The sequence below is a fragment of the Chlorocebus sabaeus genome, chromosome 1, assembly GCF_047675955.1.
Source record: "Chlorocebus sabaeus isolate Y175 chromosome 1, mChlSab1.0.hap1, whole genome shotgun sequence".
Lineage (NCBI taxonomy): Eukaryota > Metazoa > Chordata > Mammalia > Primates > Cercopithecidae > Chlorocebus > Chlorocebus sabaeus.
In genome coordinates, this window is record NC_132904.1 from 20,900,596 (window position 1) to 20,914,525 (window position 13,930).

The window sequence follows — 13,930 nt, forward strand, 5'->3', positions numbered from 1 at the left end:
CCTAAGCAACATAGTGAGGTCCTGTCTCTACAAAAAAAATAAGCCAGGTATGGTGGTGCATGCTTTTAGTTTCAGATACTTGGAAGGCTGAGATGGGACAATTGTTTGAGCCCAGGAGTTTGAGGCTGCAGCAAGCCACGATCACAGCTCTGCACTCCAGCCGATGGGACAGAGTGAGACTCTGTTTTTTAAAAAAAAAAGCTCTACCCTAAAATGGTTGCAAATGTGAAGAAACAAAATGCCAGATACAGATGCTGGTGACTCAACTATTTCTTGAAAAGGAAAGAGGCCTGGAAACTTAGGAGAGGGGGCCAAACTTTCTCTGATTATCTTCCCACTGTTGCCAGCAGTGGTGAGCCAGAAATTGAAAGAATGACACGAGGTTGCCTGTACAGACCCACACACCCTCCCAGGAAATGTGAGGAAGCTGGGGATCCCTAACAGTCCACTGAATGGAGGTTGGAAGAGAGGCTGTGGCTTGAGCTTACAATGCCCTCACCCAGTTTTCAAATGAACTCACAGTTCCCACCCTAAAATGAGGGGGAAACATTACAATTTAGAGCGGGTCTTGCCTGCCTGACTTTCCTCTGCCAAGATAAGCTCAAAAAGGCCTGTTCACAGACGATGCATGGCTGGCACAAAGGGACCAAATGCTGCCCTTGATTCTACTCAGAAGCAGAAAGTGGGTGAATACCAAACACACACCGAGGACAGGAGCTCCAGGGCTTGGACAGAGCTCAGGGGTGAGGTGAGTAGGGGCAGGCCCCACAGGTTTCATATGCCTCCAGGCCCTGCAGTGGAAAGCTCAAGTTGCTTTCAAAGTCTCTCTGGATGGAAGCTGCTGCCAATATGGTTAACACTCCTGCCAGAACTGCTCCTCAGGAAGCGGCTGGAAGAGGTATGGGGCCAGTTTAGCATTCTCTACTCTGCCTCTCCGTGCCAGGGCTGCTTGGGGAACAGCCCATTGTGGCTTCTCTTGCTGCAGTGGAAGAGTACCTGAGCCAAGAGAAATGGAAAAAGCAGCATACCCCCAAAGGAGCTACAAAGCAAAGGAAACACAGCAGGCTCAGGATGGGTGGCTGATGGGAAGTCTCCAATACCCAAAGCCTTTACCCTATCAGCTGGGTCCTCACAGGCTCTAACTGCAGAGCTACGAAGAGCCTTCCCAGAACCCAACCACTTCCCAAACCCAGTCTCTGCTTCATCTACTTTCTGATTACTATCTTGGCTGAAAACCATCAAAGGTTCTTGGATTTTAACCCCAAATCAACATCAGAACCTGTGGCTAGAAACGTGCTGTCTTTCAGTGATAAAAATGCTCTGGTTTCCTCCTGGCATGGTGCCTGTCAGAGGCTATCATCCTAGAAGGAAGCTGGGATCACAGGGTTATTAGCTACACCTGCGGCCAATGAGTGCCAAGAGAGAGTTTGTCTCTTCCAGCTCCCAGTCTGCGTCAGCACAGACCAGCATGATGGTCACTTTTTTCCAAAGGCAGCAGAGAAACCAGCACTTAAAAACCATGAGTTCAAAGCCCAGCTGGAAGTAGATGGGGCTGTGGCAGAGAAACCAGGGTGGTCAGAACTTTGAACTCGATGACACTGAGTAAAGAAAGGATACAGCAGTTGAGCATGGGGGTTCACGCCTGTAATCCCAGCACTTCGGGAGGCCAAGGTGTGTGGAGCACCTGAGGTCAGGAGTTTGAGACCAGCCTGGCCAACACGGTGAAACCCTGCCTCTACTAAAAACACAAACAGATTAGCCGTACGTGGTGGCAGGCGCCTGTAGTCCCAGCTACTTGGGAGGCTGAGGCAGGAGAATCGTTTGAACCTGGGAGGTGGAGGATGCAGTGAGCCGGAATCATGCTATCGCACTCCAGCCTGGGAGACAAGAGCAAGACTCTGTCTCAAAAAAAAAAAAAAAAAAAAAAAAAAAAAACAGCAGAGCATCACTGGCAGGAAAGAACACAAGATTCTGACAACTAAAGTTGCTGTTTTCCTCTTTAATTCTTCCAGAAAAAGAGGTTTATACCTAAATGTGTGAGGGTTGGTAAAATACATGAGACAAACATTTTAACAACTATGTAATGTTAATCAGCAAAATAAAAAAGTATTTCCAGCCCTGGCATTCCAAGCAGGCCCAGCCCAGTTAGGTCCCTGGGGGCAAAGCCAGTGGCTCCGTGTGCACTTGGGCCAGGGCCAGTTCAAGTTCGTCTTCTCTATAGGCCAGTAAGATGTGATTTCTTTAAAAAGATTTCTTAATCTAAAACCAGCTGTTGTCTGCTGTAGGCCAGAACATGACATTTTAATTAGCATGATTGTTCCGCTTCTGAAACCAGGCTCTATGGCATCCCAAGGGCAGACGATCCTGACCTAAGCTTATGGGTAAGGTTTGCTGGTTAGCAGCTCAGAAATACACTGACAAGGAAGTGGAGTCCCTAGCCCACTCTGAATCCATGAATCGCCATCACCTGCTATATCCCTGGCCTGAATTTCTACGGTGACTATACCCCCTGTCTGTTCAGAGGGGATCCTCACCTTTGAGGTTGTTTCAGGTGCCTGGGGTAGAATGCTCCTTCTTTAACATAAACTGTTCTATGCTATGTTGCAAGATCTAACACCCAGTATTCCTGGGAGTAATGAGGTACTTTAAATGGAGTTGTAATTCCTTTAAAGTCCAATGACTCCTATGACGATGACAAAGTCACACAGCTCTCTAGGGCTCACAATGAACTCAGGTGAAAAAGTTCCTCTTCCAAAATCAAAGGACTATTAAGATTTTAGAAAAGAAAAATTTAAAAATGTACCCTTTGGGAGAGAAGCTGCATTAGAAACCAGTCACTAAGGTAGTGTATTCAGTGATGAGCAAAAGGGCAGAAATATCTGAAGAAGCCAGGGCAATATGACACATACACAATGCCAGCAGAGTCCACAGCTTTCAGCTGAGATTTCAATGTAAGGCCCTCCCCTATACCTGCCCTACATCTTGGAAAACTAGAAAATCCCTAGAAAGGTTAGAGGTCCTCACTGTGCTTGTCAGCCTCTGGTACCTGGGTGACAACAGAAATCTTTTCCTTGCTTTCTATCATATCGTCCCCAATATTGTGAATATGAGACCAAAATGCTTTCCTATGTCTCCTACTGACCTGTACATATTACCGAAATCAAAAGTATTTGTTAAGTACCTGTGTTTGCTGTTGCCAGACACTGAAAAAAATCACAGCTTCAGTTTCTGCATTTACAAAATGAACAAACTGGATGAGATGACTGTTTGCCCCCTTTGGCAATAATAGTCCAGGATTCAATCACTCATTCAAACGAAAGAAGACAAAACTCTTATGATTTCCACTTCCAACTTTGCTACTTCTGAAATTTTCTTTGACCTCTCAAAGTCTGGGGAACACATCTGAAGTGACTCTTGATGAAACTACAGCATAATAACTGTCCACCTTCATGTCACTCAACAGAACAATGGATGGTGTATGAGTGACGTCGACTGGCGTAACAACTAGGTTTCTGTAATCATATCCATATTCTAAGCAAATTGTTATGTATTTTGTGTTTTGGGGACATATGTTATGGCTAAAGACCAAACTGTGGCTAATCTTAATATTAGAGCCAGATAAATCTGTTTCGAATCCATAACATTTAACATTTGCCTGGGTAGATTTGTTCATCAACTGGGCTTAAAGAGGTATAATTCACACATGTGCAGTATTAGTAAATGCTGAAATTTAATGATTTAAATATACCAGCAACTGTTGCAAAGCAGTTGTATAGCAGCATTTAACGTTAGCCAGAACCTCCCTGGCTAATGTTAAGTTTATTGAGAGAAATTTTGGAATCCCCTTCGGATGGGGGTCACAATTCCCACAACTTTTACAGGTACCAGCTAGCGCGACTCCTTATATGGCTAGTACAGACCCTCTGCTTTTCTCTGACAATACCTGTAAAACATTGACTGGATCTAATCAGGAAGCAAACAGATTGCTCTGGAGGTTTCTGAGTCATCTGCTCTTAAAATGGTTACCCTTTGGGACCTTCTGATGCTGGATGCACAGGGCACCAGACATTCCTCCTGGCGTGTGCTCCCAGACACGGGCAGAAGACTGTTGTCGGGCCAAAGATGGAGATAAATATACCAAGAGAGAAAGGTGGTTCCTTGGACTATCAGGAATTGGTGTTGAAGACACAGTAGAAAAAGGAATAAAAAATAATTTTAATCATATCAAAAAGTCAAACCAAAGAGGAATAGTTCATAGAACTGACAGGGTCCTGACTCAGCGGCTGGTGCTCTTCCTGTGCACAAGCCCAGCACTCCAGGTCCCAAGGCATTTATCAAATCCCACCAAGATGTTTGGGTTTTGCACCAAATTCTGGGTTTGGCTGTTCCTTGAAAGAACTCACTGATGTAAATGACTAAAAGTGAGGTCTGGGTACCCCTTACATGATTCCCCAGACCTAAAATGGGCTGACAGGCTTCTCTTCTCCAGCAGTCTTACTGTCCGTGAAGTTTCCTTCCAGATTGTTACACGGAACTGAAAACAAAGGGAACCTCAGCTGGATTTAACTCTGGAGCATGCCACAAAGGCTTCCACTTGGCATTTTTGAAAAGAACCCATCAGAGATCATAAGAAATACAAGAACAGAGGTTGCATAGCTCGAGGTGCTTGGATATTCATTCTAGGTTCTTGTTCTTGAGAGGGTTAGGTGGGTACATGCCAAGATCCAAGTAGGTCAACCTTCCACCCTTAACCCACTTCTCTGACATCGGAGTGCTGGGAGGCCTTGTTCTCTCCCTCTGTCCCGGTCTCACATTCAGACCTCCACCAATGGCACGTTTCATAAGCTGCCAATGTTGGGGAAGCTCTTCAGTTTCTCAGGAAAGTCGTCTTTGTACAGGACAGGGTCAGCTCGGTGTTCCACCACCTTGAGAGGCATGGTCCCGAAGACTGAAGCAAACTTGTTGATGCACTCTGACCTGTGGGGTTTGGGGAGGAGGTGGGGAGGAGGGGTTTGAGCAGAATGAGAAGGATGGGGGCAGGGAGAAAAGATAATATGTTCAAGAGGCTGAGAGATAACAGCAAAATACATAATGTTCAATATCAACAAAAAAAGCTCAAGTAGCCACAGTCTGCTCCCAGGTTCTTAAAAAGGTTGACAGGTGTGGAAAAAAGAGGTGAACTGGGGGTACTTGGACTATTAGTTCGGTGGGAGAACATGAACAGGAGATGGTGCTTGGCGGCCACGGGCCTGCAAAGGTCAGAATATCTTTTCCCCTCCCCCTCAAATTCCAGTCATTCCTCCAGCTCAGTGTGAGAGGGCCTCAAACCAAGGTGGATTAGCTGCCAACAGTTCTTAACCCCATCTCTGCCAGCGAAGAGAAGGCAAAGGATGGAAAGAAAAAAAAAAACTACTTGCATCTGAGCTTCAGTTTACTGAAGTTTAAAAGGAGAGGAGAGCTCTTGCTCACAAAGTGATGAAAGGCAAAAAAAAAAAAAAAAAAAAAAAAAAGTGACAGGTCCAAATTTCAAACAATAAATACTTCCTTCATTCAACCAACATTGACGGAGGGCTTGTAAGTGGCAATCTCTGGGTATGATGTCAATCTGCACAATCTTCTGTGAAAGTTGAAGTTCACATAGGGCAGCCTTCATAATTCTCATCATTTTTGTCACTTCCATGTCAGAACTGTTAGCAACAACTGCTTCACTGCCAGTGCAGTACAGTGCAGCACCACCGGAGGAGGGGAGAGGCCGTCTCCCTATCTCCACCTCACCCCCAAAGCCAGTCTTCTCAGAGGTGAGCAGGTCAGGCATGTGTTCGGGAATGGCTCTGGTCAGTCAGGCCAACTGAGTGTGACAGCTGGGTAATGAGGATGCTTCAGCACTAGGTCGCGGGAAAACAAGCCTGGAAAAGCTGCTTTTGAAGTCAAGGGGACCTCAAGGATGGATTTCAGAAAGGTCAACACTCTCGCCTCAGTCGGGCCCAGGATATCTGAGAGCGCTACAAAAAGAACAGACTCTAACTGGAGGCAGAACTTTCACCAAGCAGGAGCTGAATGTCAAGACACAGACCAGAGAGGTCTCTTCTGTCCTCAGAGATACTGCAAGCATTGTTTCAAATTCTTTTAACCAACAAGTTTTTGTTCAAGTGCTTTGAGCTTTAGCAAGAAAGCTGTTAATTAAGAAGACTGCTATTATCAATTCTTCTCTCTTGGTCATTATGATTCTAAAAAAATTTGTTATTATTTCCTTTTGAGCCTTTAACTCATAACATTATCATGCCCACCAATACCACAAAGCAACAACTACAATTTACTGTATGTTCCAAGCTGTGTTAAAATTACTTTCTACTCATTAATAATGCACTTAATCCTCACAACAACCCTATGGGGTAGGACTATTATTCCCATTTTATAATGGAAGACTGAGATACAGAGAGGATAAATAACATGTTCAAAGGTCAAATAACTAGAAAAGGCTAGAGTCAAAGCAGGCATTCTGGCTTCTAAGGCTAAAGTCTTAATTAGATGATACAAATGTACTTACTAACACAATTCTAGGGTCCAATGAGGGGGACTGGAAATTAACAACTGCTGAGCACCTATTTATTATGTGCCAGATAATCTACATACATATCTCATGGATTCCTTAAAGTAATCCTCCCCCATACTCATCACCTGCCTTGCCCAACTATTGGGTTTATAGTAGCCTCATGTTATGGGTTAAGAAATTAAGGTTCAGAGAGGTTAAGCAACTTGCCCAAGGACCCAGGGGTAGAACGACCCGGGGGTAGAACGTGGTGGAACTGGGTTTTAAACTCATGTTTGAGCTGGCAATAGAGCCTGCTCTTTGGATCACACTCTACCATTACACACCAGTGACTGAGTTTCCCTCCTGCTGGAAGTCTTTTGAGACTCAGGAGGTGGTATTCCTAGTTCCAAATTGAAGGGAGACTGGGAAAAGACAGATGAACTTTAACAAAGTGAGGTGGACCAAGCATGGGACAACAGCTTCCCTCTCTTCAGATTATGGGGTCAAAGCAATGGCAGATAAAATCAAATCTCTCCAAGGTTTACTTTTGACTGTTGTTCTGCCTGTAACATGTCCAGATTCTTCTCATTTCTAGTTATGCATACAGACTCTGGCCAGCAAAGCCCAGCTGTGCCCAGCGTAGGTACTAGCAAGTATGTATTAAAGAAGAATCCTGGTTCTTGGCAGAGGATAGTGGTTCCATGGCCCTGTAGAGAGTATTGAGGACAATGTCTCCTCTGTAACTAGATCTGCCAACAGGAATGGGTCACAGGCAAGAAGCCACTGGGGCTCAGGCCAGCTTGATTTGTTGACAGCTGCCCCTGGCTAACCCAGGTCTAGTGAGTACTTCTTTCTCCTTCACACAGACTCACAATGGAGAAGCGGCAGGCCTCCACTGAACGGTCAAGGTCCTTAACTCTCCTGCCAGGTAATAACAGTGCTTCCTACTTTCTTTTCACACAGGGGGTCTGGGTTGGAGAGCAGGTTAGGGGAGACAGGATTTTGGCTGTTTGCTGGTGGCCCACATGAGCTGTTGTCAGGGGTCCAGCTACCATGTCAGTAACCATTCTCCTGTGTTGGTTTTCCAATCAAGTACAAACACACCAAGAACTGCCACTGACTATCTCTGAAGTGATGAAGGTGTCTGGGGAAGAAAGAACTAATGGTTTTCTATATTCCTTTCAAACACATACCATTACTTAAAGTAACCAGGAGTCTTTAGGACTAACGCTGGGGAAACTGGGAAGGAAACTAACATTCCCAGGCCCTGTGCTGCAGGCTTTCATGTATCACTACTTTATTTATCCCCACACATAACAGCTTGGGTACAAAGATGCTCAATAAATATTTGTTGAACCTATAAATGGACATTGTAATTTGACAGATATTAATATCCCTATGTTAGGAGATGAACAGATTGAAGTTCGGATAAGGTAAAGTCAATTTCCTTAGGTCAGACAGCTAATAAGTGTGGCAAACTCATCATCTGAATAAAGATTAGCTTAATTCAAAATACTATGTTCTTTTTCTTAAATCAATACTGTCTGCCTGTCATACTGCCCTAACCTTGGTGAAGACGCTTGTCAAAATGAAGAGCGACTCATGCTTCTGACTCTTAAAGAACTAACAGCGGATCCTGGAAACAGAAGCTGGGCAGTAATGGAAGCTACTCTCCTACACAACTGAGATTTCTGATCCCAGACCCCCAAATATAGGAATAAATGAGCTACTGAACCACAAAACCCAACACAAGGTCACACACACTTGTACAGTGGCTAACTGCTTTCATTGTTTTGCATAAAATGTGTATTCTGCAAAGATTATTATTAAAAATAAAACAGCTGGGCATGGTGGCTCATACTTATAATCCCAGCTACTCATGTGGCTGAGGCAGGAGGCCTGTTTGAGGCCAGGAGACCAGCCAAAGATGGGGGAGGGAAAAGGAAGGAAGGATGGATTCTACAGTTGTAACATCATCTCTTTATCTACCCAAGATGGCTTAACTCACGTCTCCTTTCCTCCCTATCTAAATGCCTTATTTAATAATTCAGTGACTCAATTTTTAATATAAATAGTTTTGTTCCCAGTTGCTAATTTATTTCCAGATTTGTTTCCTTCTATTCTCTGTTAAATTTCTCAAAAGAGTAGTTTACATTCACTAACTCTACTTCCTCACCATCGACTCATACTCTAAAACCTTTTGGCTTCATACTCTATGACATTATTACTATTTTTTACAGATGGGGATTTTGCTATGTTGCCCAGGCAGGAGTGCAGTGGCTATTCACACAGGTGCAATTGTGGAGTGGTACTGCCTTGAACTCCTAAACTCAAGGGATCCCCCGTCTCAGCGTCCCGAGTAGCTGGGACTACAGGTGCCCACCACCACACCTGGCTATTATTTTTGTAAGATACCAACAACCATGGAATTCAAAGACCTTCTCCAGCCTGCCTGTTCCTTGCTCCTTCCATGCTTCTGAGCACTGTATGTCCTGTTTCTCTCCTGGCCTTTCCAGTGGTTGCCTCTCTGTTTTCAGTTACTCTTTGTGTCTCCTAAATGTCAGAATTTCCCAAGATTCTGCCTTTGCTTTTCTTTAGTCAACTGCTGTCTCTGGACAGACGACTGCCAAATACAGTTAGCCATCCATATCCAAGGGTTCTGTGTTTGTAGATTCAACCAACCTTGGATGAAAGATATCTGGAAAAAAACTGTATCTATACTAAACATGGACGGACTTTTTTTTCATGTCATTTTCCCCTAAACAATGCCATGTAACAACTATTTACATAGCGTTTATGTTGTATTAGGGATTGTAAGTAATCTAGAGATGATTTAAACTATAAAGAAGGATATGCAAAGGTTATATGCAAATCCTAGGCCTTTATATAAGGGACTTGCGCATGCATGAAGTTTGGTATCCTCTAGTGGTCCTGGGACAAACCTCCTATGGATACTGAGGTATGACTGGGCTCAACTCTTTTTTTAAACTTCTTTCTGAAATTCTAGTTCCACATATCTATATCTTGATATACATATATAAAAGTACATACAGAGACTGATTTGAGTAATAATAAAACTCCGGTCTTCCAAAAAAAAAATTTAAAAAAAGCCTAGGCAGGGTGGCTCATGCCTGTAATCCCAGCACTTTGGGAGGCCGAAGTGGGCAGATCACAAGGTCAGGAGATTAAGACCATCCTGGCCAACATGGTGAAACCTCATCTCTACTAAAATACAAAAAACTATTGTCGAGAGTCTCTGCTTCTGGCCCAGGGTTTTACTGGTTAGGATCCTAGTGATTTTTGAGGGATCACTTCAAGTGTCACCTCTTTTAGAAAGTTATTCTTAATAATGAACCTAGCAAAAAGTTACTTCTCTTTCACCTGATCAATTATAGCCCTTTGAGCCTCTCTCAGGGCACTCATCACAAATAGCATTGTTACATATACATGTAACACTGTTAAGGTCCTTGATGCTGTTAAAGTCCAACAGTTCGCTCCAATCATTCCATCAGCATCTCCTCCTAGCTACATATCCTACATATCATAACATATCCTATCGTGCCTATAATCTCAGCACTTTGGGAGCCCTAGGCAAGAGGATACCTTGAGGCCAGGAGTTCAAGACTAGGCTGAGTAACATGGTGAGACCCTGTCCCCACAAAAAATTTAAGAACTAGTTAGCATGGTGGTACTAGGATGCACCTGTAGTCCCAGCTACTCAGGTGGCTCAGATGAGAGGATCACTTGAGCCTAGGAGTTTAAGGTTGCAGTGAGCCATGATTGTATCACTGCACAACAGAGCAAGATCCTTTCTCTTAAAACAAAAAACAAAAAAAACTTCCAAAGAGGAAGCCTCCGTATCCCCCTTAGTTACTCCAGTGTTTAATAACAATTATATCTAAATTAAATCCCCCTACTGCACTTTTTTTTTTTTTAGATGGAGTTTCATTCTTGTTGCCCAGGCTGGAGTGTGACGGCACGATCTCAGCTCACTGAAACCTCCACCTCCCGGGTTCAAGTAATTCTCCTGTCTCAGCCTCCCAAATAGCTGGGATTACAGGCACACGCCAACACGCTCAGCTAATTTTGTATTTTTTTTTTTTTTTTTTTTTTTTTAGTAGAGACAGGGTTTCACCATGTTGGTCAGGCTGGTCTTGAACTCCTGAGCTCAGATGATCCACTGGCCTTGGCAACCCAAAGTGCTGGGATTACAGGCGTGAGCCATCACACCCGGCTCTCGCTGCATTTTAAACCTCTTTACATCTGTTAAGATCTCAGTAGTGCTAGAGGAGTTGTTTAGCCTCAGCATGAACTTCAAGGCTATCATCAGGTCAACGTTTCTCCCATTTTCTTGGACCATGTATCCCCACCATTTTAACTCAGCCCAACGAATGACTACTTAGTTCACTGTTACGAATTTTCCCCAAACTGTTATTTAGGTTTAAATAACAATTTCATGCACTCCAATAGAAGTCCAATTGGGGTCTCTTCCAAAGGAGCTCTGACAGTGTATGTCACTACCCTTAACTGTGAAATACTTATGATACCAGTGACAGTATATTATTTCACATCAACAGCTGGTGAAGGTCATGTCATTTGGATAATGTTTATATACGAAAAAGATAAAGAGATTATTTAGAGAGTAAAACAGAGTAAAACATTACAGAATCCAGGCCAACTGAAACAACTTTCTGCACACACACGCAAAAATTCTCTAGGCTTGAAGAATTTTCATATAGCTGACAGATTTCAGAAATGAATTCTGCAAGCAGAGGCATATGAGATCTGTGAAATCTGAACTAGATATTTCATTCTAAAAGGCTACTATGTCGTTATCTGAGTGCATTTTGTCCCCTGACAAGCGCTACTGGGATGTCAGAGTTTGCTGTCTTGTATAAAGAACTGTCTTCTGAAAGTATTAGGTTTGATTCAGGCACTTCAAAGCTTGGGGACTTTTAGAGTGCAGGTGAGAACTACTAGGTCTAGTACAGTCTTAACGGAAGGCATACATCTCCCGCGCCTTTAATACTTACCTACAAGGCCTAGGATTACATTCCACACAAAGGTGTGCTTGTTGAGTGACTGACTTGAATCGAAATAAAGAGAGTGTTTTAGAGTTGTCTTGCCCCTCTGTCTGTAACGTGAGGGCTTTGCTTTCGATCCTGTTCTTGGCAGGCATTTCCACAGTGTCAGCAAAGGTAATTTGTCTCTGGTGGGTTTGGTTTAATTCTTCTAATCAAGCTTTTACTATAATGTGGAGCTATTACCCTGAAAAATAATCCAGTATTTCCTTGGAATTAACTGGCTTCCACTCAAATGACTGTAGATGGTTAACTGCTTAGTCCACATGGAGAATTTGGCTTCTGGAGCTTAAGGCCAGCTATATTTTTAAGACCCTTCCAGCCATTACAAATTGAGTGAGTAGCATTCCGAATTAATTCTTTGGGTGACCTGGGCTTGAACTAACCCAATTCCCACAGTGCACATGGAGGTGACTATGGCTACCAGCTGCTGTCCTTATATCTCCAACAAAGTCCCATAAACAGGCCTAAGGCAGGAAATAGAGATCAGAGGCTAAGGCGCACTTTTGGTTGGAGGCTCACTTACCTCTCCACCATGTGTGTTTGGTCTAGCGAAAGCCCATCTATGGCTGTGCACTCAGGACACTTGAATTTCTTTCGTGGGGTTACCTGCCAGAGGAGGATAAAAACATACCTGGCTGTCAGTGTCAAGGACAATAAAATCATGCTTGTGACACCACACTGCATTCTTTTGTGTTGTAAGCTGAGATGTTGCATGCGCGTGCACACACACACAGACACACACCTCGCCATTCCTCCATTCAACTCTGTCTGGCTCAGCCAACAGCAGAACTCACAAGGGCCCAATAAAAAAGGCTTGGAGGGCTTTTGCCTTCTGTAACTGGAAAGAAGTGGTGATGACAAGCTCCTTAATTCCTGTTTAATGACTGTTTTCTCACTGCCAAGGTCCTTGTATAAACACCATTTGTTCTTGTAGCCATAAGGGCGATGAAATACAGCTTCCCATAACTTTCACCGTAACCTTAGTTCCAACAGGCGCTCTTTCTCCTCTTTCCAGCTAATGGCAAATGCTATGAGCAGCACCATGCTCTTGAAGATGCCAAGCTATTCTGCAATTCCCTTGAGTCAAGAAAAAAATTGAATGGTCCCTCATACCCTGACTCCCCACTACCCTCTCAAACCTTAACTAGTGATCTTCCTAGCAAACTCAGGGGAAGCTGCTATCCCAACCTAGTGAAGATAAATAAACAGTGAAGAGATGGAAGGGAAAGAAAGCTAGATAAGTCAGTCCAGGCTAAGAAGCATAGAGACACTGGGCATTAATGTTCAGAGTCAGCAGCCACAGCTGAAAACATGTTGAAGCATGTTAAAAAGCAAATTTGGGGCCAGGCACAGTGCTCACACCTGTAATCTTAGCACTTTGGGAAGCCGAGGTGGGTGGACTGCCTGAGGTCAGGAGTTCAAGATCAGCCTAGCCAACATGGTGAAATGCCGTCTCTACTAAAATACAAAAAAAAAATAAAAAATAGCTGAATCTGGCTGAGTATGCCTGTAGAACCAGTTACTCGGGAAGCTGAGGCAGCAGAATTGCTTGAACACAGGAGGCGGAGGTTGCAGTGAGCCGAGACTGTGCCACTGCACTCTAGCCTGGTGACAGAGAGAGATTCAGTCTCAAAAAAAAGAAAGAAAAAAGAAAAAAAAAAAAAAAGCAAATTTGGGGATGGGAGGGGTCCCTTTAAAATAACTCTCACAATTTGCATTATTTTTTTTGTGTGGTCAGCTGTTCACTGAGTTATTTAGAGAGCTGGGGGACAGGGTGTGGACTGGGGCAAGTTTGGTGAGCACGGACAGTGATGTTTCCTCCTTCCCTCCTCACTTCGGTTTAATCTGGCTTCTCTCATCAGTTAATAGCATGAGGAATCAGTGGATAATGCCACACCATGCTTCCAGCATAAGCTCACCTAGGAATTGGCTTTCTAGGCAGATTGTTAGGGAACCTGGCATTGCCCATTTTCACACAAGAAATTCTAATCTAGAAGGAAAAAAGACCAAGATAATTCTACTCATATAAAGAAGGGTACCTTCTGTACCTACCTAGGGATCTTACTTGAGCAATGTCTAAATTTCAGGAATAAACAGGCATCTTTTACAGATACAAAGGCCTCTCATAGGATCTTTGTGTATTCTCAGCTTTTAATATGTTATGGGAAATGTACTTTTAAAAACTGGTAATTGATATTTAAAAACAATTAATTTAATTGTGTTTAGGACAACTACAGTTACATAACTGGATGAGGTGTACTATTTTCTCAACATCTAATAAAAACAAAACCAGCTACCTTAAGAAAAATTTAAA

The 13,930-nt window shown here is 43.5% G+C and overlaps 1 protein-coding gene across 3 annotated transcripts in view; it reads right to left on the reverse strand.

The window, feature by feature from the left end:
- EXT2 (exostosin glycosyltransferase 2) overlaps positions 1–13,930 on the reverse strand; it is a 197,159-nt gene that overhangs the window by 35,259 nt on the left and 147,970 nt on the right. For 2 of the 3 annotated variants that reach the window (XM_008000925.3, XM_008000909.3), the window contains exons 13-14: positions 12,140–12,222; positions 4,196–4,977 (exon numbers count right to left, since the gene is read on the reverse strand). In XM_008000925.3, the coding sequence (XP_007999116.3) occupies positions 4,839–4,977; positions 12,140–12,222 (222 nt within the window). In that variant the 3' untranslated portion in view covers positions 4,196–4,838. Of the gene's footprint in view, positions 1–4,195; positions 4,978–12,139; positions 12,223–13,930 lie in introns of those variants that run through there. The other variant, XM_073017126.1, reaches the window with a different exon arrangement.